General features: G+C 43.9%; 1 protein-coding gene across 6 annotated transcripts in view; it reads left to right on the top strand.

The window, feature by feature from the left end:
* The window catches only part of CDCA2 (cell division cycle associated 2), a 272,763-nt gene that overhangs the window by 159,798 nt on the left and 85,523 nt on the right, over positions 1-27,442 (top strand). For 4 of the 6 annotated variants that reach the window (XM_029604094.1, XM_029604096.1, XM_029604093.1 and 1 more), the window contains 3 exons: positions 4,380-4,499; positions 19,798-19,972; positions 22,319-26,437. In XM_029604094.1, coding sequence (XP_029459954.1) covers positions 4,380-4,499; positions 19,798-19,972; positions 22,319-23,760 — 1,737 coding nt within the window. In that variant the 3' untranslated portion in view covers positions 23,761-26,437. Of the gene's footprint in view, positions 1-4,379; positions 4,500-19,797; positions 19,973-22,318; positions 26,438-27,442 lie in introns of those variants that run through there. The other 2 variants (XR_003857078.1, XM_029604097.1) reach the window with 2 other exon arrangements.

The following is a 27,442-nucleotide window of genomic DNA, read 5'->3' as shown; positions in this document are numbered from 1 at the left end:
GTATAGTTCAGTCCTTGTTGGTTGTTGTCCTTGTCCAGACCTGGCCAGAGGAGGACTTACTGTATGCCTTCCTTCCATGGCCTCTACTGGGCAAGGTCATTCGTATGAATGAATGCCACAGAGGATTAGTCCTGGTGGCCCCAGATTGGCCTAGATGCCTGTGGTATGCAGACATATGGAGGCTTCTGGTGGAGAGCCCCCTATGCCTCCCCCCACACAGGGACATTCTCCAACAAGGTCCAATCCTTCACGAGGACCCAACTCTGTTTTGTCTTACAGTCTGGCCCTTGAGAGGGCTCACTTGATGAAGTGTGGATATTCGATGGCAGTAATCACCCCCTTGCTCCGCGCGAGGAATTTCTCAATGTCCTTGGCATACGTGCGGATCAGGAGAATATTTGAGGCCTGGTGCGAGGAACGTGGGGTGCTCCCTCGGACGACCAAGATCCACATGATTCTGGAACTTTTACAGGACGGCCTGAACAAAGGGTTGTCGCTCAGCTCCTTGAAGGCCCAGGTGGAGGCTCTCTCCTGTTTCAGGGGCGAGGTGAATGGAGCCAGCCTGTCAATGCATCCAGACTTGGCCTGTTTCTGAAAAGGGGTTAAACACCTCCGACCACCCTTAAATTGGCCAGTCCCCCTATGGAATCTCAATCTATTATTGGATTTTTTTTTAGTAGGGCCTTCCTTTCGGCCACTGTGCAGTCTCTCTACGCCTGTTAACGCTGAAGACTGTATTCTTGGTGGCAATATGCTCAGCTCATCGCATCTCTGAACTACAACCACTGTCATGTCAGGAGTCATTCCTTTGTTTTACTCCAGGAATGTTACAGCTTTGCTCCGTTCCTTCCTTCTTGCCAAAGATAGTCTTGGAGTTTCACCTGAACCAGTCCATTTCCTTACTGGACACAAGGACACGGAAGACTACTGCCTCTTATGTCACTTAAACGTCAGTAGGCTTCTATGACAGTATCTGGAACATTCAGAACCAGTGCGCAAGACAAACTTCTTGTTTGTTCTTCACAGTTGAAGGAAACAAGGCGAAGAAGCTTTGCGAGCTACCATAGCTCGCTGGATCAAGGAAGTGATCAAGGGTGCTTGTGTAGAGGCAGGGAAGCCTTTACCTTTCAGGTTAAAGCTCATTCCAGTAGGGCCCAGGCAGTATCCTGGGTGGAAGCTAAACTATCTCCCGTTGACATCTGCTAAGCAGCGACGTGGTCCTCCTTGCACACCTTCTCCAGGTTCTATTGCCTGGACGTCCAGGCCTGAGAGGATGCAGCCTTTGCAAGGGCAGTGCTAATCGGACCACGGGCAGCCTCCCATTCGGGAGTAGCTTTTGTACATTCAGTTGGTCCTGAGTCCATCTGGCTACACGCTAGGAAATGGAGAAACTACTTACCTGATAATTTTGTTTTCCTTAGTGTAGACAGATGGACTCAGCATCCTGCCCATGAACGGTACCAAGGAATCGCCCATGAGGTGAATCTAGATTCCAAGAGGTTACAGGTAAGCCGTCACCCTATCCCTAGAGCCAGGGCATCTATAATAATGCTGGGATTCAGCGCTTATGTTTGCTTGAGTACAGTAATGGTCACAGTTTTAATCAATTTTTTAATCAAGTTAAGTTGTATTCAAATTTTATTTAAGTTTTTCAATAGTATGTCCACAGTGGCTTTTGAAGAGAATTCTGAAGGGCTGAGGTCACTGCTGGGGTATATCTTAAGGTGACGTCAGCTTTGAAACCTGACTAAGTCTCCATTTGCTAGCAGGGAAGCACATAACCCATTGGTCCTGTGTCCATCTGTCTTCACTAAGGAAAACGAAATTATCAGGCAAGTAATTTCTCCATTATAGCACCTGAGGAGCCCATTAATCATGGATCCCAGCTTGTACTGAAATCAGTAAAACCTTCAACCCAAGCGGTACGAGGCGTTTTCCCGGCTAGCAGACTACCTTACCTTAGTCACACATAGAACACAGACAGATCCTCACCAAATAAGAATAAAAATGTCATAAAGTATAAATAGAAAGGTACAGGCAAAACACTGAAATGGAAAACACGAAAAGCCAGATTCATATGCAGTGCAATAATGCAAAAACAGAAATATTTCTCATAAAACAAAATCAAGAAATATAGATCTGTCATAACAGTACGTATACCATATTATTAAAAAGAATTTCAAAATAGGTGACACATCAAACATCTAATAATTAAGAAAAATAAGGATAAAAAAAACCCCCTTCAAATGTTTCCCTAAAATCAATCAAATATTTCAAAACAGCAGGCATATCAATCCCCCAATAATGAAATCTAATAAGGATAAAAAATATTCCCCCCTCTCCATACTTGGAAACTTTTCATTTCCAGTTACCTTAAGATTGTAAGTGAATTAGTAAATGGAAAGAGAGGAGGAAACCCACAAACTTCCTCCTTTCAGTTTTATATACAAACATGTTCATTCATGCACCTTTCTACTCTCTCTTCTTCTCCCCTTCCTTTTCCTTCCCTCTCACTCAACTTTGTCATTTATCTCTCCCCTCTCACTAATCCCCTCCTTATTGAACCCCCTTCCCTCTGTCACTCATTCCCCTCACTGTCTTACTCATTCCCCTCACTGTCTTCCCTCTGTCACTCACCCTTCCCTTCCACTCCTGCTTTTCCCTTGCCTCATTCTTACCCCTTCCCTCTGTTACTCACCTGTCCCTCCCTCCCTCCCTTCCCGTTCCTTCTTAGTCGCTCACTCATTCCCATTCATTCCATTCTTTCCCTTCTGTCACTCAACCTCCGACTAAATCCCCTTCCCTCTGTCACTCACCCTCCTAACCATTCGTTCCTTTCCCTCTCACACCTCTTCCTCCCACACATTCACATCCCTTCCCTTTCAGTCACTTGCCACTCCTTTACCTTCCTTCCCTCTCTCCCCCTCTTTCATTTCCCTTTTAGTTAGAACCCATATTACTTACCTTTCCTCCCCAGGATGTCATTCTCAGTCTGCCAGTAAGTTACCATCGGATTCACACTAGCACAGGGCCTTTCCTTGCTATGGGGGGATGGGAACCTCACTAGTGTGCCATCACATGTGGCCTCCCCTCACTGGCAAGGGGTAGGAACTCTGCAAGCATGCAGTCATACAGGCTCTTTCCTCGATGCGTGGTGGGAACCCTGCCAGCATGCTGTTATACAGGGCTTCTCACTGGTGGGGGGGATGGGATCCCCATCAGCACATCTCTCATTTGTGCCGATGCTACAGTCTGCTTGCTCAAGGGCTTGATACCGCACATCATCAAGGGCGACAACTTGGCCTTTGATGTCATCGGCCACGCAGGCAGGTTGGAGCACCGGGGGCTGCATATAATGCAGTATTTGCAAGGGATAGGTGGGCCAGAAGAAAGGTCTTGAGCCAGATTTAGCTGTTGGGCCGTAGTTTGCCCATCAGTTGTGGGGCATCGTCAAGAGTTAATGAGGCTAGGAGGATTGTTATATTTTATGATTTTGAAGTTTTATTGTGATTAAATTGTCATGTATTCTGTTGGAAATCACTTTGATGCGATTATATAAATGAAATAAAATATTCAAAGTACTACAAAATTGACAAATGTCCAGATGCAGCATTTAGTAAGCCACCTGATTTCCATCCAGGAAGATACTACTTTGTCTGTATGGGGGGAGAGACAATTTTGACAAATCCCTGTCAATTCTTGTTCTACAAATTCTCCCATGAATCTGACCTTGCCCCCTTCTTCCCTTTTTACCTGATTAATACTCTTCTAATTTTTCAGGAGTTAAATAGGCTTATTTGTAACTTTATTTTTATATTAGTATTTTTCTGTTAAAGTTGCTGTGCCAATTTCCTCAATAAGGAAGTGAGGCAGTTTGCTATTTACAGTCGTGAGAGCTATTTGGTCTTGAAACTCTAGAATATGTGCTGTGTCCATCAGACTGGAAGGAGACATATGTTTAGAAAGCTATGAATCTTGAGCAAGTCAGTATAGAGATGAAATTTTGGCTAAACTATCAATTCCTGTTCTCAAGTGCAGATAAAGACCACAGATGCTTTTCACTCATGGACTTTGTGTCACTTTTTAAAGAGAAACTATGCATGTGTTTCTTGAGCTTTTTCATGGATAATAATGTATGTAACTTTGGAAATAGTCTATTCATGTTATTTTTCTCCTCCTACCTAAATATGCACCTGTGAACCTGGTCCTCTCCAGTATGGCTACAATTGCAATAGCATGCAGACTTTCAGCCATATTGAGGGAGAGGAATTTTAGACAGTGGATTAATGCTCGTAAATTGCTTTGAAAATTGCCCTCATTCTTGTCAATTTTAAAGAAAATTAAATCGTACCTGATGTTTTGGTTTTTTTTCTGGACAGTGTACTGCTGATGTGGAAAAGGCAGATATTGACACTTCTTCAAAGTCAGAGTATGCCAAACAGCAAAAATTCAAAGAGCAACAAACTAAGAGCATGAGACCTGTTAATAGAAATAACCAAGTAAGTCAAATGTATCCTGGCTTGAGGTACAGCTATTTTGGTCCGTTTTGTCTAAATTTTCAGTGAGTGTGTAATAGTGCAGTATTATATACGAATCACTGTAGGTGATAGCTTCTGCCACTCACATTACTGGTGGTTCATGAAGAGAAAGTATTTGCACTTATTATTTAGAAAAAAATTAGCAACAATGAATGAAAGTAACATGTTAGCACCTTTTGGATGTCTTAAGGACAAAATGTAAAACACTTTTTTTGCAGCTTTCAGATAAAATTGGGAAAGGTCCAGTTGTTCTTTGTACACTGTCCAGTATTTCAGAAGGACAAATAAGCGGTCAGCCTGGTGGCTGTTGCAAACTGCATAGTGCAGTGCAGAGGATTAGAGTTTGTTTCCTGGGCCAAGAGCTCTGTTTCTTAGGCTAGTCTGGGCTAGGAATGCTGTGGAGGTAGTGTTCACTGTTATTGGAGTGGAGGGGGAAGACCAGGCGTCACACAATGGTGATGCCTAAAAAGTAGACATGGAGTTCCTTACCATATTCTGGAAAAAGCTGCTGGCTGAAGGCTGAGCTAATAGAGTTGGCATGAGATATAAAATAGGAAAAAACATCTGGCAGTTGAAAATGAAGGTTTATATTGCCATAACTGAAAGAAAGCTGGTTCTGATTGAGCTGGAGGGTACTGCTGGGTCAGAAACCGCCCACACAAACTAAGATTTCATTTATAAGGTTTCTATATTTTCCTTTTAATCTGTGAGCCCTGAATTCCTGGAACTACCTCCCTGTGTTCCTGAGTGTGCTAATACATCCCAAGATGTCATAAATTACTTCCTGCATGCCTAGTTTATGCTCTGTAAGAGCATGTTTGGCGACCTAACCAATTTAGCACTGGGGAGGGTAGTTGTGAAGGATGAAGTGGGTGATGATTCTCTTGAAGTATGACTGCTGTTAAGGGTGTGGCCTAAAAGGATTTATTGCTTCCTTGTCCTTCTGCCCACCAGTCAAGAATATGTGGGGAATACTTCTCTCATTCAGTATTTGGAGGCATTTGGTCCTTTGTTTTTTTTATTTTTACATCACCTCTACATATGATGACATTAAAATCCTATATGCCAGTGTTCTCTGTCTCCAGCTGCCAAGAGGACGGTTGGTCAGCACACACCTAAAGAATTTTACCAAGTCATCCTAATTTTATAACCAGTTTTTTAAGTTAAAAAAGCCTTTATTCTGCTGCTAACTTAATTCCTGGCCATGCACTTGAGGATCGGATCTCGTGCAGAGTAGTGAGCCACTCTTTACTGGTCTTTCTGCTGACAGCAGATTGAGTCAAAAGCTGACAGTTGTTTGTCTCACACATTTCTGTCAGTATAGTAGCTTTGTAGCATAACTTAAGCAGATTACCTTTGTTCCTTCATTTCACAAACAACTCAACCTCGATTTGCTTGTCTTTCTTCATCAGAGGTCAGCTTCCTGTAACAATTCAAACTACTTCCTGAGTCATCTAAGTTGATTTTTTGTAATGGATCAGTTAAGTAATTCTGCAAAATAGGGGTTTCTTCAACATCTACCTTCTCTGAATCACGCAAAGCTATCTCTATATTGGCACATTTAAAAATACCTTCAGTGACTTCAGTTTCCCTGCATAGTGACACCATTGAAACCAGGTACTCAGCGGTTGCTAGGGATGTGGCAGCCATCTTGCTTCCAACTCGAGATGCATCAGGAGTTTGAAAAGACTGTGTCTCTCAAACTTCGGAGCTACCATGATTATCTCTTGAAGGCATTTTTGCAGCACATGTCATTCCAGAAATGGATTCAGGTACCTATACTGATTTCTGTTAGATTTTAATAGAATTACTTTTTGTGCCTTACTGTAAACCGTTGTGACGGTAGCCACCTTAATGACGGTATAGAAAAGATTTAAAATAAATAAATTTCTTTAAATTTCTACATCAGGCTTTCCGTGCTTTAAAAGAAACCGCGAAAATGCATCCATTCAAAACAAGGTAGCTTATGAAGTGCCAATGCTCAATATTAAGAAAAAAATATATTTCAGAAAACCGTTAATGCATGCAGTGAAGCTCCATATTTTATTCCTTTATTAGATGATGACAGTGTAATAAAGGGTTTAACAGACTCAGATGAGGAAGGAGAACTAGAATCAAGTAATGAGGAAGAAGATTCAATTTGCTTTTTCCATAAGGAGGACATTTCTGCTTTAATTGCACAGGTTATATCAGCTGGATATAGTTGAGGAAACTCCACTCTGGGATTCAATCTTGAGTGGTTCCAAAAAATGGACATTTCCTAGCGTGTGGCAGATGGACTCAGAACCAATGGGATATAGTGTGCTCCTGCTAGCAGTTGGAAACGGATCAGATTTCAATCTGACGTCAGCCCTAGTACATATACCCCTGCGAGGCGCCATGCTCGTCGGTATTTTCCGTTTCCATAGCAGTTCAGGACTCTATACACGCTTGCACAGCGTTAAGAGTATTCTAACCAAAGAAATCCAAAACAAAGAAGAAAATTTACCTCTACAGACGAGCCCCTCCCCCAGTCGAGATTCCTGAGATGATTTCTGCGATCCCTCAGAGGTAGGCCTCGGTCCAGCAGCCGGTCCCGGCGTGGACTTAGCCCCCGGCATCGGGTGTGGCTGAGAGGCAGCGGGTGCAAATTCGAGCACGGCGGTGAAGGTATTTTTTCCCTCTTTCCCCTCCCCCCCCCCCGCAGCCAGAGACCGCCCGGAACGAGACCAGGAAACACTGAGACAGGGTAAGGTAGAAAACTTCTTAAAAGTCTCCGGTCTCCAAGGCTCAAATAGCCGCACAGATAGCCAGCCGGCGTAAGTGCTACTTGGTTGATCAGCCCTACCAGGGCTAGCCCCAGTTCGATACGAGGGCCCTCCCTCATGGAGACCCTCCAAGGTGGTCACCATATTGCCCGCATGGTTGCCGTCACCATTTCCATTTGATCGCCGCCCTGTCCGCCGATTCGTTCTGTGCGCACAGAGGCGAGCCATGGCACACCGGCGCGCGCATAAGGTCAACGATGCGCGCAAGGGTGCCGGGCGCTCAGCTACGCGCTCAACTGTGCCGGGCGCATAAGTAAATCCCCGTGTGCAAAGCGGCGCGCGCATCTCTCTGCGCATGCATCCGACCTACACACACAGCTTCGGCGCACGCGGAGCACATATCTCACCCTCCCGGCGTATGCTTGAACGCACAAACAGGAGTTTCTTTCAGCGCACATAAACCATGGCACCACCGAACAAGAAGCTTAAGGCCCAGGGCCTCTGCCCAGCATGCCACATTAGAGCGGCGCAGCACGAAGAAGCCTCGGCCTTGTATAATACAGTGTGAGGAGGCCCTGGGTGATCCAGCCCAAGGTCCTCCCCAGCCAATACGGGGATCCAGTTCCACCAACAGTACACCGGACCTCGCTACTCCCAGCGGGAGCCTCCCTCACACAGGGCTTCCCGGGGACGCAATTTCTCTGAATTTAGACCCAGCATCTTTCTCCTGGGTAGAATTCTTCAAAGGCCTACATACCTTTGTCCACATGCAACCGGTGCCTACGATTACACAGCCACAGCCTTCCCCAGCGGACCCTAACGTCCCGGGACCCTCTAAACCCAGAGAAGTGCCTCGCCCGCCCCAAAGTCCCAGCTTTGGGGACACGGACACCTCGGATGAGGGTCAAGACTTCCTGGAGGAAGGAGAAATCCCTCCAGGAACGGAACCCTACTGAACCATGAGGCGGTTCATCGCCAAAGACGAGCTTTCAGACCTCGTGGTGGACAGCTTGAAAGAGCTCGCTATCCCAGGCACAAGTGCTACAGGGGAACCGAAGATGAACCCCCTTCTCAAGGGACTCAGTCAGGCCTCCCGCCATTTCCCTTTACTGCAAGCTGACCAACAGCTGATTGACCTGGAATGGGACTCTCCGGAGGCCACGTTCAAAGGGGGATAGGACCCTGGCAGCCACGTACCCTCTGGACCCCGCGGCAGAAGATCTCCTGGCATTCCCCAAAGTGGATGCCATGGTCTTGCGCGGTCACTAAGCGTACTACCATCCCAGGCGAGGGAGGAGCGGCATTCAAGGATGCCCAGGACAGACGACTGGAATCCATACTCAGTCATTTGACATATCAGCTATGTCGCTACAGATCGTGGCCTGCTGCGCCGTGGTGACACGCACCTGTTTATCAAAGATCAGGAACGCCACCACACCTGTCAAAGCACTAGAACCAGGAGTATCATTCCTCATGGATGCGACCTCCGACCTAGTGCGCACTGCAGCCAAAGGCATCTCGTCCGTGGTGGCAGCCAGAAGGCAACTCTGGCTCCAAAGCTGGTCAGCCAACGCGACTTCCAAGGCGAGACTCACGAGAATGCCCTTTAAGGGAACCCTCCTGTTCGGAAGCGAACTGGAAAACTTAGCCGACAAATGGGGCGAATCCCCAGTACCGTGGCTACCGGAGGACAAGAACAAGAGAAGCCAGCGCCCCTCCCCCCGAACATCTAAGGGCAGGGGTTCACAGCGTTTCAAACCATACAAAAATACATATCTAGCATCTCGCCCCGCAGGCAGGGGCCAGTTCTTTCAGAACAAACACAGCAGAAGGGGGAGCCGGCTCTGGCCCAGGCCCTAGCCGCACCCCACAATAAAAATCAGTCGCCCATCCACAGGAAGAAGCCATAGGGGGCAGGCTTGCCCTATTCTACCAAAGATGGGTCGAGAGAACTTCGGACAAGTGGGTCCTAACCATCATTCGAGAGGGATATTATCTGGACTTGCACAACATTCCCCCGGACAAATTTGTGAAATCTCCCTGCCACGACCTCTCCAAAAGGAGGGCAGTGGAAACCACGCTGACCAAATTTATTGCCTTAAAGGCCATAACTCCGATGCCCATGCAACAACAAAATACTGGGCACTATTCCATCTATTTTATCGTTCCCAAGAAAGAGGGTACGTTCCGACCCATCCTGGATCTCAAGTCTGTCAACCAGCACCTGAAGGTCCCTCGCTTCCACATGGAAACCCTACGCTTGGTCATAACAGCGATACAGCTGGGAGAATTTCTCACATCCCTGGATCTGTCAGAAGCCTACCTGCACATCCCGGTCCACCACAAGCATCAGCGTTTTCTACGCTTCGTGATCCTGGACCACCACTACCAGTTCCGGACACTACCCTTCGGCATAGCCATAGCTCCCCAAACGCTCACCAAAATCATGGTTATAGTGGCGGCGACACTGCGGAAAGAAGGAATCCTCGTACACCCATATCTGGACGCTTGGCTGATCAGAGCAAAATCCCCAGAGGAAAGCCATCAGGCAACCAACAGAGTCAAAACTCTACTGGAGAACCTCGGATGGGTGGTCAACACAAACAAGAGTTGTCTGCAGCCCTCCCAATCTCTGGAATACCTGGGAGTCAGGTTTGACACCAGTCAGGACAAGGTTATTCTAACTCCTACAAGGAGAACAAAGCTGATGAACCAGTTGCAAAACCTGTTAATCAGTCCTCGCCCCAAGGTGTGGGACTACCTCCAAGTCCTCGGTCTCATGTCATCCACACTGGAAGAGGTCCCATGGGCAAGAGCGCACATGCGGCCCCTACAGCGTTCCCTGCTGTCACGATGGAATCTGATGTCCCAGAACTACTCTGTTCAACTACAGCTCCCGGAGGAGGTTCGAACCCAGCTACAATGGTGGCTACAAGAAAACCACCTGAGCAAGGGAGTAAGGCTATCCCCACTGACCTGGATCCTGCTCACCACGGATATGAGTCTACGAGGGTGGGGAGCCCACTGCCAAGAACTGACCGCCCAGGGGCAATGGGACAAGGAAGAGTCGGGATGGAACATCAACCGATTGGAAGCACGGGCAGTCAGGTTATCCTGCCTGCGGTTCAGTCACAGACTGCAGGGTGAATCGGTCAGAGTCATGTCGGTCAACACCACAACAGTGGCCTACATCAACAGACAGGGAGGAACCAGAAGCCAACAGGTGTCCCGGGAAATAGAACACCTAATGGAGTGGGCGGAATCAAACCTACAAGAGATCTCAGCCGCCCACATCGTGGGAAAAGACATCATCACTGCGGACTACCTCAGCAGAGAAAGTCTAGACCCAGGGGAATGGAGGCTGTCTGCCACAGCCTTCCAGTTGATAGTAAGCTTTAGGGCTCATACCAAGAGTGGTCAATTTATTTATAAATAAATATGGAACCATGTGAAAGGCCTTACTGAAATTAAAGTAGTGCTCTCCCCTGATCCAACTCTGTTCACCCAATAAAAGAAGTTGATCAAATTCATCTGACAAGACCTACTTCTGGTAAAATCATGCTGCCATGGATCCTGCAATCCATTGGATTCCAGAAACTGTACTATCCTGTTCTAGCAGAAATTGCATTAATTTGCTCACTTGTTGATTTCGGAGGAAAATATAGTGACCTCTACTATGCACCCTCCTTACCTACTATGTTCTTAAATCTTCACTTTAACCAGTCAATTTCCATAGCAACTTTTAAATTGAAGGAATGTAGGATTGAGAATAGAAGCCTACATAAATTGTTGTACATAAAACCATTTTGAGATACCTTAACATGACCAATTCCTTTCAAAAACTGGAGAGACTGCCCTGTTTAGCAAATCTTGTAAGGGTGAGGTGAATTCTAAGTTTTCTGTAGCCAAATGGCTTAAGAAATCTATTTAACACGATTAGTTCAAAATGAACTGTATAATTAATGATGTATATATTGATGCTTAACTCAAAAGGAACATCACTAGTATAACTGTGTTGATAGGATGTGATACCTCATATATTGTGGAGAGCCTCACGATATTTTTTAGAGGGTACTCTCATCAAGTCTTTTTTTCAAGCGTTAACCATAATATATGAACGCAGTTATACGCTGTATGGACTTGTTAAATTTATAATCACTGGTATCAACAATCCCTGGTCGTAAAGCAATGCATTTTGCAGACAGGAAAAAATTTTTTTGAGAGAATTTTTTTAAAATTATATGATGGAAAGCGTTCACTTATCGTATTATGCTGAGCGTGCATGGGTGACAGCTTTTTTCTAAACACCGGTATGAACCCGACACGTCCGTGTTTCGTGGACTTCTTCAGGGGTTTTACTTTCTCAAAGGTGTATAGTTGAAAGCTTGTCCCATCTTATAGACGCTTCGTGCGCGATCAGGCAAGCGTTCAGGCAAGCTCTTCAGGCAAGCGTTCCAATCTCCAGAATGTAACTAAGCGCCACATCCTGATTGAACTTGGGAATATTCTGTGTTACAGTTAATAATATGCAATTTTAAGCAAAATTAAATTTCAATTTACCTTACATTTAATTTAAGTTCAACATGCCATTGGCCTAATTTTAATTAAATTACGAAAATATTTAAGGATTTATTGTTATTGTTCAATGTTCTTTGTATTATGAATGGATTATATGTTATTGTTCAATGTTCTTTGTAAAAAAAAACCCTGATCTGACTTCCCAGACCAGGGCTATCTTTTCGTTCCATGTAAACCGGACTGATTTGTATTGTATACAGGAATTCCGGTATATAAAAATAAATAAATAAATAAATAAATTTTGCTAAGTATGAACACTTGGATGTCTGGATTTGCCTTTTGGTGCAGGAGTGTTCAGAACAGCAAGGTCTTCTTCTCACTCAGTATGAGGGAAACTTGGATACCTCCCACTCTTTTGAACTGTTATGGCAGGATAATAAAGAAGGAGAAATTTAATATTGCCTGATAATTTCTTTTCCTTGAATCCTTCCATACCAGTGCAAAACCTTCCCAGTTTGATTTAGGCTGCTGAAAATACAGAATTTATTGTAGTTTGTTTGGGAGAACAGAAGGGAGCAGGATCTTTTAGTGTCTTCCCAAAAGGGAAGAGGAAAAGCCATGGAGTAGCTCCTGTTTCTAAAAAGTTAATTATAAAAGTTATTGGTTTTTATTTATTTATTTATTAGCTTTTTTTATACCGACATTCATTGGGGTACATGGCATCGGTTTACATGCTAACAAGGAGAATAATAAGATTACGGAGTCTTATTATTTTTACATTATAATCATATTACCATGGAACCATATAACCATATAATCATGTAACCACCTAACATTGTAACCATCTAATTTGAAAATCTTAATATGTTGTATTCGTGTAACTCAGGGATCTTATTATTGCGTAGTAACCATAAAACCATTAAACATGGAAATTTATATAACATTGTAACAGTTTTATTAATTAAATTTATATGACATTGTGACGGTCTTATCAATATTGCATTGTAGTGGTGGAAATTAGGAAACTTATGTTATTAAATTGTAATATTAGGTTAAAGGAAGAATTAATGTATTGCATTGTATCAGGGTGGATACAGGGAAAGGTCTTGGTTGTGTTATGTGAGCATACATACCTTGAGGTATAATAGCATGGAGACGGTTGTGGTGTATTATGAGACTGGGAAAGGGGGGGGAGGTTTAAGTTGTGTGTTGGAAGGCATTTTGGAATTACCAAGTTTTTAGATTTTTTTTTAATGATTGGGTTGAGGGTTCAGTCTAAATTGTGTAGGGAGTTTGTTCCACAATGAGGGGCCGGCTACTGATATGGCGCATTCTCTGGTTATGGTGAGGTGTGCTTGTTTTAGGGGGTGGGGGGGGGGGGAATGTTTAGCAGGCCAGTGTTCTTGGATCTGAGGTTTCTTTGGGTGTCGTGGTGGTGGTGGAAGACTTTTTAGCCATTCTGTGTTTTTATTGCAGATGGTTTTGTGTAAAAGGGTTAGGGCTTTGTATTTTATTCTGTGGGATATGGGGAGCCGATGGAGGTCTTTAAGGATGGGTGTGATGTGGGCGGTTCGACTGCTGTTTGTTAGGGATCTGGCTGGTGCATTTTGGAGTAGTTAAAGGGGTTTGAGGGTAGAAGAAGGGAGCCCAAGGAGGATGGAGTTGCAGTAGTCCAGTTTGGAGAAGAGGAGGGATTGTAGTACTGTCCTGTAGTCTTGATTGAAGAGGAGGGGTTTGAGTTTCTTGAGGACTTGCAGCTTGAAATAGCCCTCTTTTATTGTTGCGTTGATATGATTTTTAAGGTTGAGCTCGGAGTCCAGGATGATTCTAGGTCTTTTACTTCGGTGGTGAGTTGGCTGATCGGTTGTGTGAGCGAGGGGTCTTTGGGGAAACTTGTTCGACATGTATAATATTTCTGTTTTTATATGGTTGAGCGTGAGGGATAGTTGGGTACGGAGGTTTGTTATTTGGGTGGAGTAGGATTCCCACAGTAGTAGGGTGCGATGTACATTTTCTTTCATGAGGAGTAGTATCTGGACATCATCTGCATAGACGAAGTTGTGAAGGTTCAGGCTGGAGAGGAGTTTGCAGAGGGGGGGGGAGCTTGTATATGTTAAAGAGGGTGGAGGAGAGAGAGGAGCTTGTGGAACGCCATGTGGAAGTGGGAAGGGTTTCGATTCGCTGCTGTTTAGTTGTACTTTGTAGGATCTATTTGTAAGATAGGATTTAAACCATTTTATAGTGTCGCCAAGTCCAATTTCCATCAGCTGGTCTAGTAAAGAGTTGTGGTTGATGGTGTCAAAGGTGGAAGAGATGTCCAGTAGGATCAGGAGGTAGGAATGTCCAGCGTCTAGGCCTCTCAGGGTGGTGTCTGTGAGGGATAGCAGAAGTGTTTTGGTACTGAACGATTTCCTGAATCCGTGTTGGGTGGGATAGAGGATTTTGTTTGTTTCCAGGTGCTCTGAGAATTGATGGTTGACTATTTTTTCCAGGATCTTTGATATGAAGGATAGGTTGGAGATTGGTCTGTAGTTGGCGGGGTCAGAGGGATCCAGTTGGGATTTTTTTTAGTATGGGTTTTATTACTGCCCATTGGAGAGCTTCGGGGTAGATGCCTTGTTCAAGGGATATGTTTATTATGTTGGCTATTGGTTTAGCAATGATTTCCGGGATAAGTTTGAGGGTTTTGGCTGGGATGGGGTCAAGGGGCTGGGTGGTTGGGTTGATTTTCTGTATAATCTTGTTGACTTCAGTTGAGGCAATGAGGTCGAAGCTGGTCCAGGTGGGGGATGTTGTGTTGTGTGGACTTGAATTTTCTTTGCGTGATTGGAGGTTGGTTGGTATTAACTTTGTGATTTTGTCTATGAAGAATTGGGCGAGTTCATCGTATGTTTTCGTGGAACCTTTGAGGTTCCACGAAAACATACGATGAGGGTGTGTTTGGGTTTGGTTGGGTCAGTTTGGAGACAAAGTTGCATAGAGCTCTGGGGTTATATTGGTGTTGGTGCATTTTTTTTTTGCATAGTACTCGTTTGGCTTTCTCGGTATCGGTCCTGTATATATGGAGTAGTGTTCTGTCTCTGTCGAGGTACGGTGGGGTGGGATGTCTTCTCCATCTTTTCTCTGCTTGTCTGAGAAGTCGTTTGGTGTTTTTCAGTTCTGGGTTGTAGCATGGTGTCTTGTGGGGATTGTCCGTGTTGATTCTTTTGGAGATAATTGGGCATTTGCATTTGGCAATTTCGGAGTTAATGGTGATCCAAGAGTTGATGGCTGTGTTTGGATCGTTGAGGGTGTTTAGGGCATTGGGGAGGATTTGTCAGGTCTTCGCTGGAGCGCATGGTTTGTGGAATTTGATCTACTTTTTGGAGTGCTTGGGTTCGGTGTGGTTGGTTTTCATTTGGAGTGTGGTTTGGATTAGTTTGTGGTCCGACTAGGGAACGTTGGTTGTTGTGGGTGGGCTGTATGTGGAGGTGACTTTGTCGTTGGATAAATATGAGGTCTAGTGTGTGTCCTGATCTCTAGGTCGGTGAGTTGATAATTTGCTTGAAGCCCATTGCGGTCATGGTGTCCAGGAGTAGGTTGCATGGGGGGGAGGGGAAAGGCATCGATATAGAAGTTGAAATCTCCTAAGATGATTGCTGGTAGGTCCATGTTGATTTGGGTGGAGATGGTTTCGATGAGGTGGGATAGGTTGAGATCTAGGCATTTTGGTGGCATGTATAGTAGCAGGATTTGGAGGTTTCTTGATTTAAAGAGGCCTATGTCCAGGGGGGATGGTAGGTTGATGGGGTGGTGTGTGAGTTTGTTTTTTCAGGGCGAGGAGGAGGAGGCCGCATCCTTTTTTTTTTTTAAGGTCTGGGTAGGGAGAAAATGTCCTAAGTTGAGTGAGGAAGTTGGTTTAATAGAGCTGTATCAGATTTTTTTGAGCCAAGAATCAGTGATGCAAAGGATGTCTAGGTGGTTGTCTTTGACGAGGTCATGCATGATGGGTATTTTTTTGGAGATGAATTGGGCGTTTATAAGGAGGATTTTATTAGGATTGAGATTGTTGCTATATGGATGTCTGTGGTTGTGTGGATGGTTTTGAGGCGCCGTTGGCACTGTGGGAGGCTGTGAATTTTGTGTGGGCTGCAGTTTGGGAGTGTGGGGTTGAAGACGTGCATGGTGTGGCGGGGTCTGTGTGCAAGGTTTTGGTGGAGGAGCTGTTTCTCAGGGGGGTGGGGTGGGTTTGGTGGGAGATGCTTGGGGAGAGATGCGTGGTTTTGGAGGAGCTGACTTAGGTGTGCTCCACTTGGGGGTAGAACAGGTGGTGCGATGGCTTGTTGGTTTGTTTCTAGCAGTGTTTGTGTCAGGTGCGTAATACGTAGGGTGCAGTAGGGGTGTGTTCTGTTTCAGGGGCAGTGCTAAGGGACGCGCGGCGCCTACGGTCTGCGTTTTTTGAGTCTGTCGGTGGCCTCCTCCCCCTGATGATGATGTGGATCGCGGATTGGTCGCTTTGGCCGCCGTCGACTGTCCTAGCACGGCAGCTTCGGGGATGTCTGTGGGTTGGACCTAGCCAGGCCGCAGCTCTTACCCCGATAGGTGTGCGCCGATCGCGCGAGCCTCAGGGTCCGGAGTCGCTGGGTCAGGCCTTCTGGTCACAGGGTCGCCAGTCGGGTTGCAGGGTCGCCGGTTTGGTCAGGTTGCTGGTCTGGTCGCTGGGGCGTTCTGCGGCGCTTTTTGAGTCGGTTGGTGGCCTCCTCCTCCCCCTGATGACATCAGGGATTGCGGATTGGTCGCTTCAGCCGCCGTCGACGGGCCTAGCAGGGCGGCTTCGGAGGCATCTGCGGTTGGGCCTAGCCAGGCCGCTGCTAGGCCCAACCGCAGTTCTGATGATTGTTCAGTTGATTAACTTTGATAAAGATATACTGACAGGGTTTACTGCCCCACACCAACTCATGGAAAATTTGTAGTTCCCTTCACCTACTAGCAGAGAGGCATAACCAATTTATCTGGACTGTTATGGAAAGATTCAAGGAAAAAAAATGATCAGGTAAAATTGTTTCTCCTAGGACGAGCAGGATGGTGGTCCTCACACATGGGTGACATCATTGGATGGAGCCGGCATGGAATGTTGAGCTCAAAGAATCTAGAGCTTTCAGCATGCCCTACTGAGCATGTGCAGCTGTAGTCATCAACCTGCCCCCTAGGCAGAGTTCTCAGTCTCCTTTTTTTCTGTGGAGCCGTGTTGTCACGGAAGCTGTGTTCTCATGGTATTCAGCTTTGCTTACTTCTCAGTTTTTGTAAGTGATTTTTTTTTCTAGAGCTGCAGCTGTTTTCTTCCCTTTTCTCTTAAAGTAGTTTTATTCTTCTATTTTTCCCTCTTCTTTCCAATTGTCTGCCGGCCACATGGTGGGCTTTCCCCTGTGCAGCCTGGCAGAGTTTGTTACTTTAAAAAAAAGAAAAGAAAAGAAACCCCCTGCTCCTGCAGTTTTTGTATCTGTGTCCTCTACTTGCTCTGTCTGTTTTTTCTCTTTTTCCACGGTGCTGACAGGACTGACTTATGCAGTCCGTGGGTGATCCATGTAGACCACGGAGCCTGGGGACTCGTCTGAGTTCTATGTTGGCTGGAGTTCCATGGCAGTTCACCGATCGATCGGCATCGATGGATTCAGATGGCGGAAAGGATTGAGGACCATAGTGTTCCTGTGGTGGTGGGGGGATCTCATCCTCCCGACATCTCAAGGAACTAGTCTCCATGGGCAGGAGCCCTGGATGACTTTGCCTCCCCTCCTGCTTGCCAGCCTTGGCAATTCAGTCTCTGAGAGAGGGGGTGAGCAGAGCCTGGGCTAGCAGCTTGCTGCTGCACCTCTGTGCCATGCCCATGAACACTTGCCCATGCATAGTTATGACTAGCGCATCGTTTGTCTGAAGCATCAATGTCTGGAAAGCGATGGGGACCGGGCCCATCTTCAGGTTCCATGGTAACCCTTGACGCCGTCGAGGTCCATTGAGGTGTGTGACTGCCCACGATGCCATAGTGGCCTTCTGTGCCATCAGCATTGGTAGAACAGGATGAGCCTATTCCGACGCAGTTTCCAGGGCCCGCCTCTCAACGTACTGGAGGGGGTGACGCCATAAACCGCCATCCTCTAATATGCCTTACCCAGAGCACCAGTGGTGCTGGAGACGCTGCCGTCACACTGTTCTCTCTGCTCTGCTGGGGTTACTGTGACTTTGACATGCAGCTTGTGCAGTTAGGAAAAAGAAGGCCAATTGCCTCGGACGCTGGCGGACAGCATTCACCCTGTCTGTGCAGTCGTTAGCCATACAAGGGTTCTGCCATCTTTCATCATGATCTCAGCCTCTGCGTCAGTCTGCACCACATAGTGTTAGGAGCACTGGCGGGGAAGGTATCATTACACACTCTGTGCTTGTTCGTGGAGCGGTGTGTAGCCACAGACTCTGGCACGTGGTTCTCTGTCCTTGCTGGGGCATGGGGCATGTAGGATAACTACAAGCGTGGCACTTAGGATCATAGGTGTGCCGCCATCCGAGATTGCCCTGGGCCTGCCCTGATGCCCTTCAGGTTTCCAGGCTGGTAATGAAATCATGTTCTACCCGGGTTTGCGCATGAAACTCCCCAGCTTTTCCCGTTTCCTAGTGGAGCCTTCGGGATTTCTCCCCTGGGGCATTTGCTTTTTTTTGGCCTCTGTTGGAACAGGTTGCTGGGCTTGATGGACCCTTGGTCTGACCCAGCATGGCAATTTCTTATGTTCTTATGCTCTCAGTTTCCACTGTTTCAAGAAGACTGAGGGCTCCATCTCAGTGGGTTACTCCCTGTTGGTTTCGGCAGTGAGTTGTTCCCTTGGGGTTGATAGACAACTGGGCGACTTGCGTTTGCCCCGGCAGGTCCACTGGTCTGCCTCCTTGTATTCTTCGCTCCTTCCGACTTCTGATTGGATTGTTGGGGGGAGGGGAGGTAAAGCTAAAGCGCCTGTGGTATATCTCTGTTCAACTTTTTGCCATTCTCTGGCAATACTGCCTTAGGTTTTCTCCTTCTCTAGGTGGCCCAAAGGGCTTTCCTGTTCTCCTTGCGATCCTGCGACAGGATAGATGAACTTATTCTGATAGGTGCTCTTAAGTGAGCTTCAGGCCTATATCATCTGCCTGCTTGGCAGTTTTGGGCTACAGGTCTGTTTCGGGGATTGTCTCTTATCCCCTGAAACCCTTGACCGTGTCCTGTGTGATCAGCTAAGTCTGATGCTTCGGCACGCAGTAATCTAAATCCACTGTTTTTGTTGGGGTTTACTGTTTTCCGTGATGTAGAGTTTGCTTCTGCTTGCACTCTGCCTCAGGCCATCTCTTGCTATGCATGAAGGTTTGTGTCTGTCTTTTCTATGGCTTTCTTTGTAGAACACAGCTCTTCTCCAGCCTGCACACCTAGTGGGTTGGCTGCCTCTCAGGCAAAGGAGGGAGGTAGTGCTCTAGCACTGTACAATTTCCTGCTTTGTCCTGCTCGCAGCCTAAAGCTAGAGATTCACCCGTGTGTGAGGACTACTGACCTGCTTATCCTAGGAGAAAGCAGAGTTGCTTACCTGTAACAGGTGTTCTCAAAGGGGCAGCAGGATGTTGGTCCTCACAATACCCTCCCGCCTCCCTTTGGAATTGGTTTCTCCACGAATTAGCTATATCATGGACTAAGAGTACCTAGGGGGCAGGTTGATGACTACAGCTGCACATGCTCAGTAGGGCATGCTGAAACCTCTAGATTCTTTAAGATCAAAGTTCCAGCCGGACTCCATCTGATGATGTCACCCATATGTGAGGATTAACATCCTGCTGTCCTAGGAGAACACCTGTTATAGATAAGCAACTCTACCTGCTTTCTCCTTTACTATGTTAGGACAAGTGTGTGTCTTTTTTTTTTTTTTTTTTCAATCACATTTTGATCCTTGCAATGATTTAATATCTGTACAATGAAGTTTGGCTACAGTGTTTTCAAATCTTGTCAGGTTACAAAAGGGAAAAATTCCAAAGGGAAAAGAGGGAGGAGAAAAAAGACAATACCAAAACCATTGTATGGAGCAAGAGAACTAGCTTCCAAGAAACCTCTCCTGAGTCCTATTGTCGAGCTTCCAGAATCTTCTGGTACATCATCCTCCTCAGCAAGCTGGAGATTATTTCAAGGTAAAGAATATTTTTCTTACTCAACAGGAAGTACTGATCACATTACTTCAATTTGTTTGACCAACTCATTTTACTGCAGATACATTGTTAAATCTTTTTCTAGAAGAAAACCCAAATCTCTGCAGTTGTAGCTTTTCCATCAGGGATCAGACACACTGGGGGATGTGTTAGTTCTCCCAGAAAGTAGTTTGATCTAATACTATAGTGTCCACTGTTTATCATACTGGGATATACAAAGATAAACTCGCAGACACTCATAGGGTTAAAAATGATGGAGGCAGACAGTTGTGCATAGCACCTTCATAGCCTAGGGCAGTGATGGCGAACTCCAGTCCTTGAGTGCCACAAACAGGCCAGGTTTTCAGGATATCCAAAATGAATATGCATGAGATAGCTTTGCATACAATGGTAGCAGTGCATGGAAATTTTTCTCATGCATATTCATTGTGGATATCCTGAAAACCTGGCCTGTTTGTGGCACTCAAGGACTGGAGTTTGCTATCACTGGCCTAGGGGTAAAGGGAAAAGATGGTAAAAGTTTAGAGCAAAGTGGTGGAAGAAACCATCAGTGTAGCAATCTTAAGGCCATAAAAAAAAAAAAAAGTGTTATGCCCATGAAAACAATGGGCAGTGATTGGTCAGCTGGAGAATGCCAAGGTATTTATGGGCCCAAGTGAGCCAGCAGACGAAACATAAAATGAGAAGAGGGTGCAACTGTGCTCACTGCAGCAACCTCAGGTGTGCTAAGATGTGCTATGCTGTGCTGTGCTCGGTCCGTTCTACTGTCGGAATACTTCTGCAGGTTAATGTAAGCAACTTGCTTCGATGTCATTGACTCCTCAAAATTGCTGGTGCTCAGCAGAGTACTGTAGTTTCTGCTCTGATTGATAACAGCATTGGGCAAACATAAAAACTCAATATGTCAGGGACCGCAGATAAATGGCAAGTCTGAAAGGGGCTCCTTTGTCTATGCGTTTTTCTCCTTTCTCACTTTCTATCGTTGAACCCCTTCAGCAGCCTGGGAGCTTGGAGGAGTCTTTCCTCCAAGGTGCCCTTTCCATGTTTCTTTTTGACCAGTGGAGTCTGCCTCAATAATAGCCTATATTTTCTCTCCTGAGGCCTGAGTATACACCTCTATGCTCCCAGTTCTGGATAGGGATACAAGTTTGGATCCCTTGCACCACAGTACCAGTCCTAGAGGATTACTTGAAAGTGATGCTCTAGTTTTCCTCAGATACACTGTCTAGCGCACACTTTTTTTTTTTTTTTAAGAGGATTCATTAGAACAGTATCTCTGTAGTAAATACTACACAAGAGGAGTTATGGGGGACATGAACCATTATACAATAGATGAGTTGGTTGAAGTATTTATCCTGTGTGGTTTTGGCAACGTATATAGTAAAGAAAAAACAAATACTTTACTATTTTGTTTGCTTGCTTTGAAGAAAAAAAGTGCCCTTCCTTGAAACATTTTCTCATAATTTCTAAAGACTTTAAAACATTTTCAGTGCCAAGCAAAATATTTTGAGATAATTCTGCAGTTGTTTGTTTCTTATATATTAACTCCTAAATATTCAGCAGCATAGTTAACTGAACAGTTTTGCATATACTTTAAAGAATGCACAAATCCCCCTTGATTTTCAAATGGCCTTTAAAATTGGATAAGTCTGCATGTAACAGATGCACATATAATTTTACCTATTTTCAAAACATGGTACCAAACTTTGCTGTTTACATATATGATTTTAAAATAATTTTAGGTCCTTTGCCTGTGTCAAATGTGTCCTCAGAATGCCTCTTTTGTGCATGCAAAGTTATGTGTAATAAAATTACATACATTTGTGGCAATTTTCAAAACTGAGACTAGTTGCAAAGTCTGTACTTTTCCCTGCGGACTTTGCACAAGTTCTCAAAGAAAATGTATGTGTGTACTTTCCCTTTGAAAATTGCCTGGAGGGGGGAAACTACATTCATGGATTTGTATTTTCTTTGTGGATTCTTTTCCCCTGTAAAACAATGTGTATAGTTTTAGAAAATACAAAGCTATGTGTGTTATAGCTTATATAGGCCTAATCTTGTCTCTGAGCCTGCCTGCTTTTCCCTCAGGTAAAAGTACATGCATTGTTGATTCCTGCGCATATTTTTGTCCAGGGAAAGGGTAAGCAATTCTCAGTCAGCTTATTTACCTAGTTAGACAACTTTTTAAAATTTGCCCTATAATTAGACTGCCGAAAATCCATGAATTTGGTCCATTTCAGCATGTAATTCCTTATTTTGTATGCATGAGTCCAAACTAAACTTTTGAAAATTGAGCCTTTAACATTTTTCATTTTTTAATTTAAATAGGTGATAAATTGCAAGTCAGGGATACATTTGAAGAGTCTGCGGAAGATGATTCCAAGCGTAAAAACTCAGTTACAAACTCTAGCAGGAAAATCTTTGACACTGATGGCTCTCTCTTGAATACATCCAAAGATGAGCAAGTGACAGAAAAAAACAAAGGAAGGCAAGAACCTAAGAAAGAAGGCCTTTTTCCTGGGGAATACACACAGGCTGATGAATATAACCTTTCAGAAGTCAGCAATTCCAGCAGAATGTCCTTCCGTTTACTTGCCGTAATAAATAGTACCACTCCTGGAGGAAAAGAAAGCATGAAGAGTCCAGTCATGAACACAAAGGAACACGTTGGCAACATGGGTAACGATACCAGCTCGACAGAAAAACATTCTAATATTAAACTGCCCTGGGAAGATATTACAAGCTTTAGTGAGACTGCGATCACGGAGAAATGTCATAGGAAAAAAGACTCGTGTAAACGACGCAGTTTCCATCTGTCTGAGCACCACTCCTTAAAGGTTAAACACATTTCCCATTCTGATTCCAGAAGAGAGGTTTCTCTGCACTTACCAAATCTTGTAAACCAAAGCATGAGCTGTTTCTCATTGGGCAGTACACAGCAAGTTGAAGATGTGCTCAGTATATCCTCTGTGAAGGATACCTCCCAGGATGCAGAAACTAAAATGGAGCACACACACAACCAAGCTGCACTTGCGTCTTCACCAGCAAAAGCCCTGTGTCCAAAACTGGAAGAGCATGCCAAATATGAAGATAGTAATTCATGTTATAACAGAGATTGTGTATTGCCTTTCAGTGCTAAAGAAAAATCTAACATCCAGTCTAAAGCTAGAAGAAATACTATTTTCTGTCTCTGTCCTGAGAGTGGCATTCCTGAAAGCCCTTTGACATCATCTGAAGGAGATGTTCATGGTGCTAGGCTAGTTCTTCCTTCAGTAACATCATTTGAAAATGAACCAGAGGCTTATGCCAGCAATCCCAGCTTCTGTATAGAAGATGCACTCCAGTCCGTGGGGACTGGGGACAGAAAGAAGGTGAGACGCAGCATGAGGCTGCACAAGGATTCTGGCATCTCTGGGCTAACCTGGGTAGAGCAGAGCGCGCCACAGCTTTGGAAGGATCTGTCATCTAGTTCTCTCAAAGCCAGGCGGAAGACCATAAGCATTGCTGCGTTGAACGTCAAGGCGAATAGCCCCCAGACTCAGAAAAGCATCCTGAAGTTCTCAGCGCCAGACAAGGAGAATTATGAAAATCTCCCAGTTCTAGTTTCATTTAGTAAACCAAGACAGAGGAGGAGCATATGTGCCTTAACTGTAGAAGATACTATAGGTTCATCAAAACCCTATCAAAGTAGAAAAAGTTATTCAAACAAAAGTACCACAACAGATGTAGTCAGAAAGGAACTGCTGGCAGGGAAACAAATAAATGACTAGCACATCTCATGTTTTCTATATTTCATTTAAAATGTTAGTATAGTTTGGTTCTTATCCCTTTTCCCTCAGTTTCTTCAAGGAAGTGCAGTGCTCCAACAATCTGCAGGTGAGAATAGGCATGGGTAGGCTTGGGCCTTGAGCATTTTTTTTTTAGTAAATATTGTTGTGTTTCTAGTATTTCCCCATATTTTCAGCCCTCTTCTTTCATCAGGCCCAGAATTTTCGCTGTGTATTTGTTTTACAACACACAGCATCTTGTGACTTGATTTGCAGCAATACACCAGTGCTGAACAATCAGAAACAAAGATGCATGTTGCTTATGTATAGCCCAGTTGAATCTTTTTCCTGAAATGGAAAAGTATAGAAAGTTGTCTTGTTTTGCTATAATTCTGTGTTAAGATTACAGCCAAGTCTAAATAGTTAATGCCTTCTGAATATATATGTACTCTTTCATTCTGCTACTTAGCTGCCTCATAACATTTTAAGTCTGCAATGCATGGATGGCCATCATGGATTAGTTTATTGAATGGAATACATCCTACAAGGTTTCTAAGACTTGGAGTGCACTCAGCAAATTCTTACTTATAGTGATATTTTGTAGTCTTCTCCCCCACCCCCTCAGGTGCTAGACTTGATTTCATGTCAAGGATAATTATTTCTTGAAATAATTGTGGGATTATTTCATGCGCGTGACATTTTGCCTTTAAAAATTTCAATGTCTTTATAATATTTCATAATAAAGTTTTCTATTCCATAATTCTGTAATGAAAAAATTATTCAGAGTATTCTCATGTAAAAAGGTTAGTATAAAATAGAACAAAATTATCCAAGCTTCTAAGGGGCTGACATACAACTACTATCTAGCTGCCCAAATTAGCTGACTAATTTGGCTAAGATATTCAGCAGCAAGCCTACACTACTGAATATACTTTAACTTTAGGACATCCTAATAGTCTTGGATTTAATTGGTTAATTAAGCTAGACTATGCTGAATATCAACTTTTATCCAGCTAAGTTAGCTGGACAAGTGTTCCACCCCTCACTTTGTGAGCTAACTTTTTAGCCAGATAAAAAGTTAGCCAACTAAGTGGCAACCACTGACTGTGCCCAAATAATCAAATGGCACCATTTTTGCCAGCTAAGTCCAAATGTAACCATCCAAGTGGTACTGAATATTGTGCCCATAGTATTTTACAAGAACTATCTGGCATGCAGGAGACTTGAGTTTGATTCCCAAGCCTTGCTTTTCTGTTCCTTGGGAAGGGAGAAGACTGGTTTTCGAGAGTGGCACCCTAGTGGCCATGTGTGAGTCTACATATACCAGATTCCAGAAGGAGCTACAGTGAATTCCAGGCCCAAGGACGATTGCTGTGATGGTGGGGCTAGTTGAAGGGATTATAAAATAGGGGTATTTGCATATGAAAGCTCATGGTGCTACAGCCTAATAAGAGATCAGTTTAAAACAGAGGTGGAAGCTTGAAAGAGAGTGCATTGTTTCTGCTTTTAATAAACTGTAAAAGAGGTTAGAAGCCTTGCTTTATGGAGATTTGAACCTGAGAAATCTGATTGTACATACAACAAATGTTCAGAACAGTTTCATAATCATATTGCCAAGCATCGGGGTGAGACAGAGGGCAAAAAAGAGCAATGATGATTATAGTTGATGATGTCAAAATGCAGGATAGATCTGATTTTATTAAAGGGTTTTTTCTAGGTGCAGAATGATAGAAAACCCTTAATTAAATCAAGCCCTAGACTTTCAGGATTTCCTCTACCAATCAAAATAAGGCAACACAGGAAAATGGGAAATATTGCATCCTTTCCTTTTTAAGAAAGTAGAGACAAATCCAATATACTGACCTCAAGACAAATCACTGTTTTATAAATAGTTGATAGTTGTCTTTAAAAGCATTTGAAGTGAATTCTTTTCCAGATAATTGCAAAAACATTGATACAGCAATAAGAAAACAAAAAATGAGAATGGACTGCATCCTTTTCTATCCTGAAAATTTCTTGGCAGCAGCAGCAGGTTCAGCAGCCATGCTATTATACGCTAATGTATTTTGCATGAGGTCTTTCTGTAAAGAAATTTGAACTTGCTTTCTCAGGGATTAATATTGCAGACTATTTTTTTCCAATTAGAGCTTGCTTAGTTTTTGGGGATACTGTTAAATTCATAGGCATGTTGTATTAGTTTAAACTTGTAATTACATGGCCTTGTAAAATTGTTTTGCCAATGAAATAGAATGATGTAACCTTGTGACCAAAACAGTTTATAACACAGATCTTGTATGACTAAATGATATATAAAATGACTTTGCCCACATGATCTAAAATGGCATCAAAAAGGCAAGTTGGAATTCCTTTTCATTTAAAACTGCCAATGTTTGCTAATGATGATTGACATCCTTGGGCAGAGATTTTTGCTACAAATTTTATTATCCAATCGCATTGCTAGAGCAGTCCTGTGAACTTAATTCTCAAGACTGAGCAATGTGGACAACCAGGTATTTAGAGATGTGTGGTTTCCCATGCAGTTTTGTATTCCTGGACATAACTTGTGTACACCTCCCAAATTCTGTGGATTGTAATCTAAATAAAAGATTGTGTAAGGTTCCATATTGACTTTTGAAAATAAAATAATTCCTACTATGTAGTATGAACAATTTCAACAATACTTTGGGCTAGGTGAAATTTTTTAAAACAAAATTTGGATTTGGTTAATATTGGACAGTGACCGGGAAAAATAACAAGGTAATTGGATATTGAATGTTTCTGGCACATGCAGAAAAAGTGCCAGTACCCTATGGAAGCCAGTGAAATTCGAGTGCCTGCGACTCATGTCAACATGGCAACAATGAGGAATTGTAGAGCTATTTTAAGAACTAGAAAAATAAATTTAGAAGTGAAATTTTAAGTTTGATTCTGTAAACCTTTTGAAGTACTGTCAAAGGCTTGGTAAATAGGTTTTTTTTTTCTTCTAATTGCCCTTTCTCATCCAATTCTTTGTAAGTTGTGATGCATTTTATTGGCCAAATATAAGTTAATGAAATATTGTATGAGAGATTGTGAGACCACACTGGGCCCTTCATATATGTGTAATTCACATGTCTGACGAAGGGACTATGTAGCGCATAGCTCATTTTGATCATCTTTGGCTAGTTGTTTTGCTGAGCTGATAAGCTTGGTTCCTTGCCAGTTGTGGTTCCCTTTATCTTCAGGATTGCTTCAGTTAATTTTATTTCTGGGAGTGGTTTAATTTTTACTCCTTAATAAAATGATATAGTGTGAGACACAGGAAATAGTTTATCATTTTTCTGTTTTGGTTTTTTTTTTTTTAATTATTGGTATGTTGCTGGATGTCTATACTAGAACAGTTAAATACTTGTCATTTGTATGTTTTGTGGCTACTAATGTAACCCCCATATTTAAAAAGGGCTCCAGGGGCGATCCGGGAAACTACAGACCGGTTAGCCTGACTTCAGTGCCAGGAAAGATAGTGGAAAGTGTTCTAAACATCAAAATCACAGAACATATAGAAAGACATGGTTTAATGGAACAAAGTCAGCATGGCTTTACCCAAGGCAAGTCTTGCCTCACAAATCTGCTTCACTTTTTTGAAAGAGTTAATAAACATGTGGATAAAGGTGAACCAGTAGATGTAGTGTACTTGGATTTTCAG

Source organism: Rhinatrema bivittatum, chromosome 5 (genome assembly GCF_901001135.1).
Source record: "Rhinatrema bivittatum chromosome 5, aRhiBiv1.1, whole genome shotgun sequence".
In the NCBI taxonomy this organism is placed as follows: domain Eukaryota; kingdom Metazoa; phylum Chordata; class Amphibia; order Gymnophiona; family Rhinatrematidae; genus Rhinatrema; species Rhinatrema bivittatum.
This window is presented reverse-complemented; position numbering and strand designations above follow the sequence as displayed.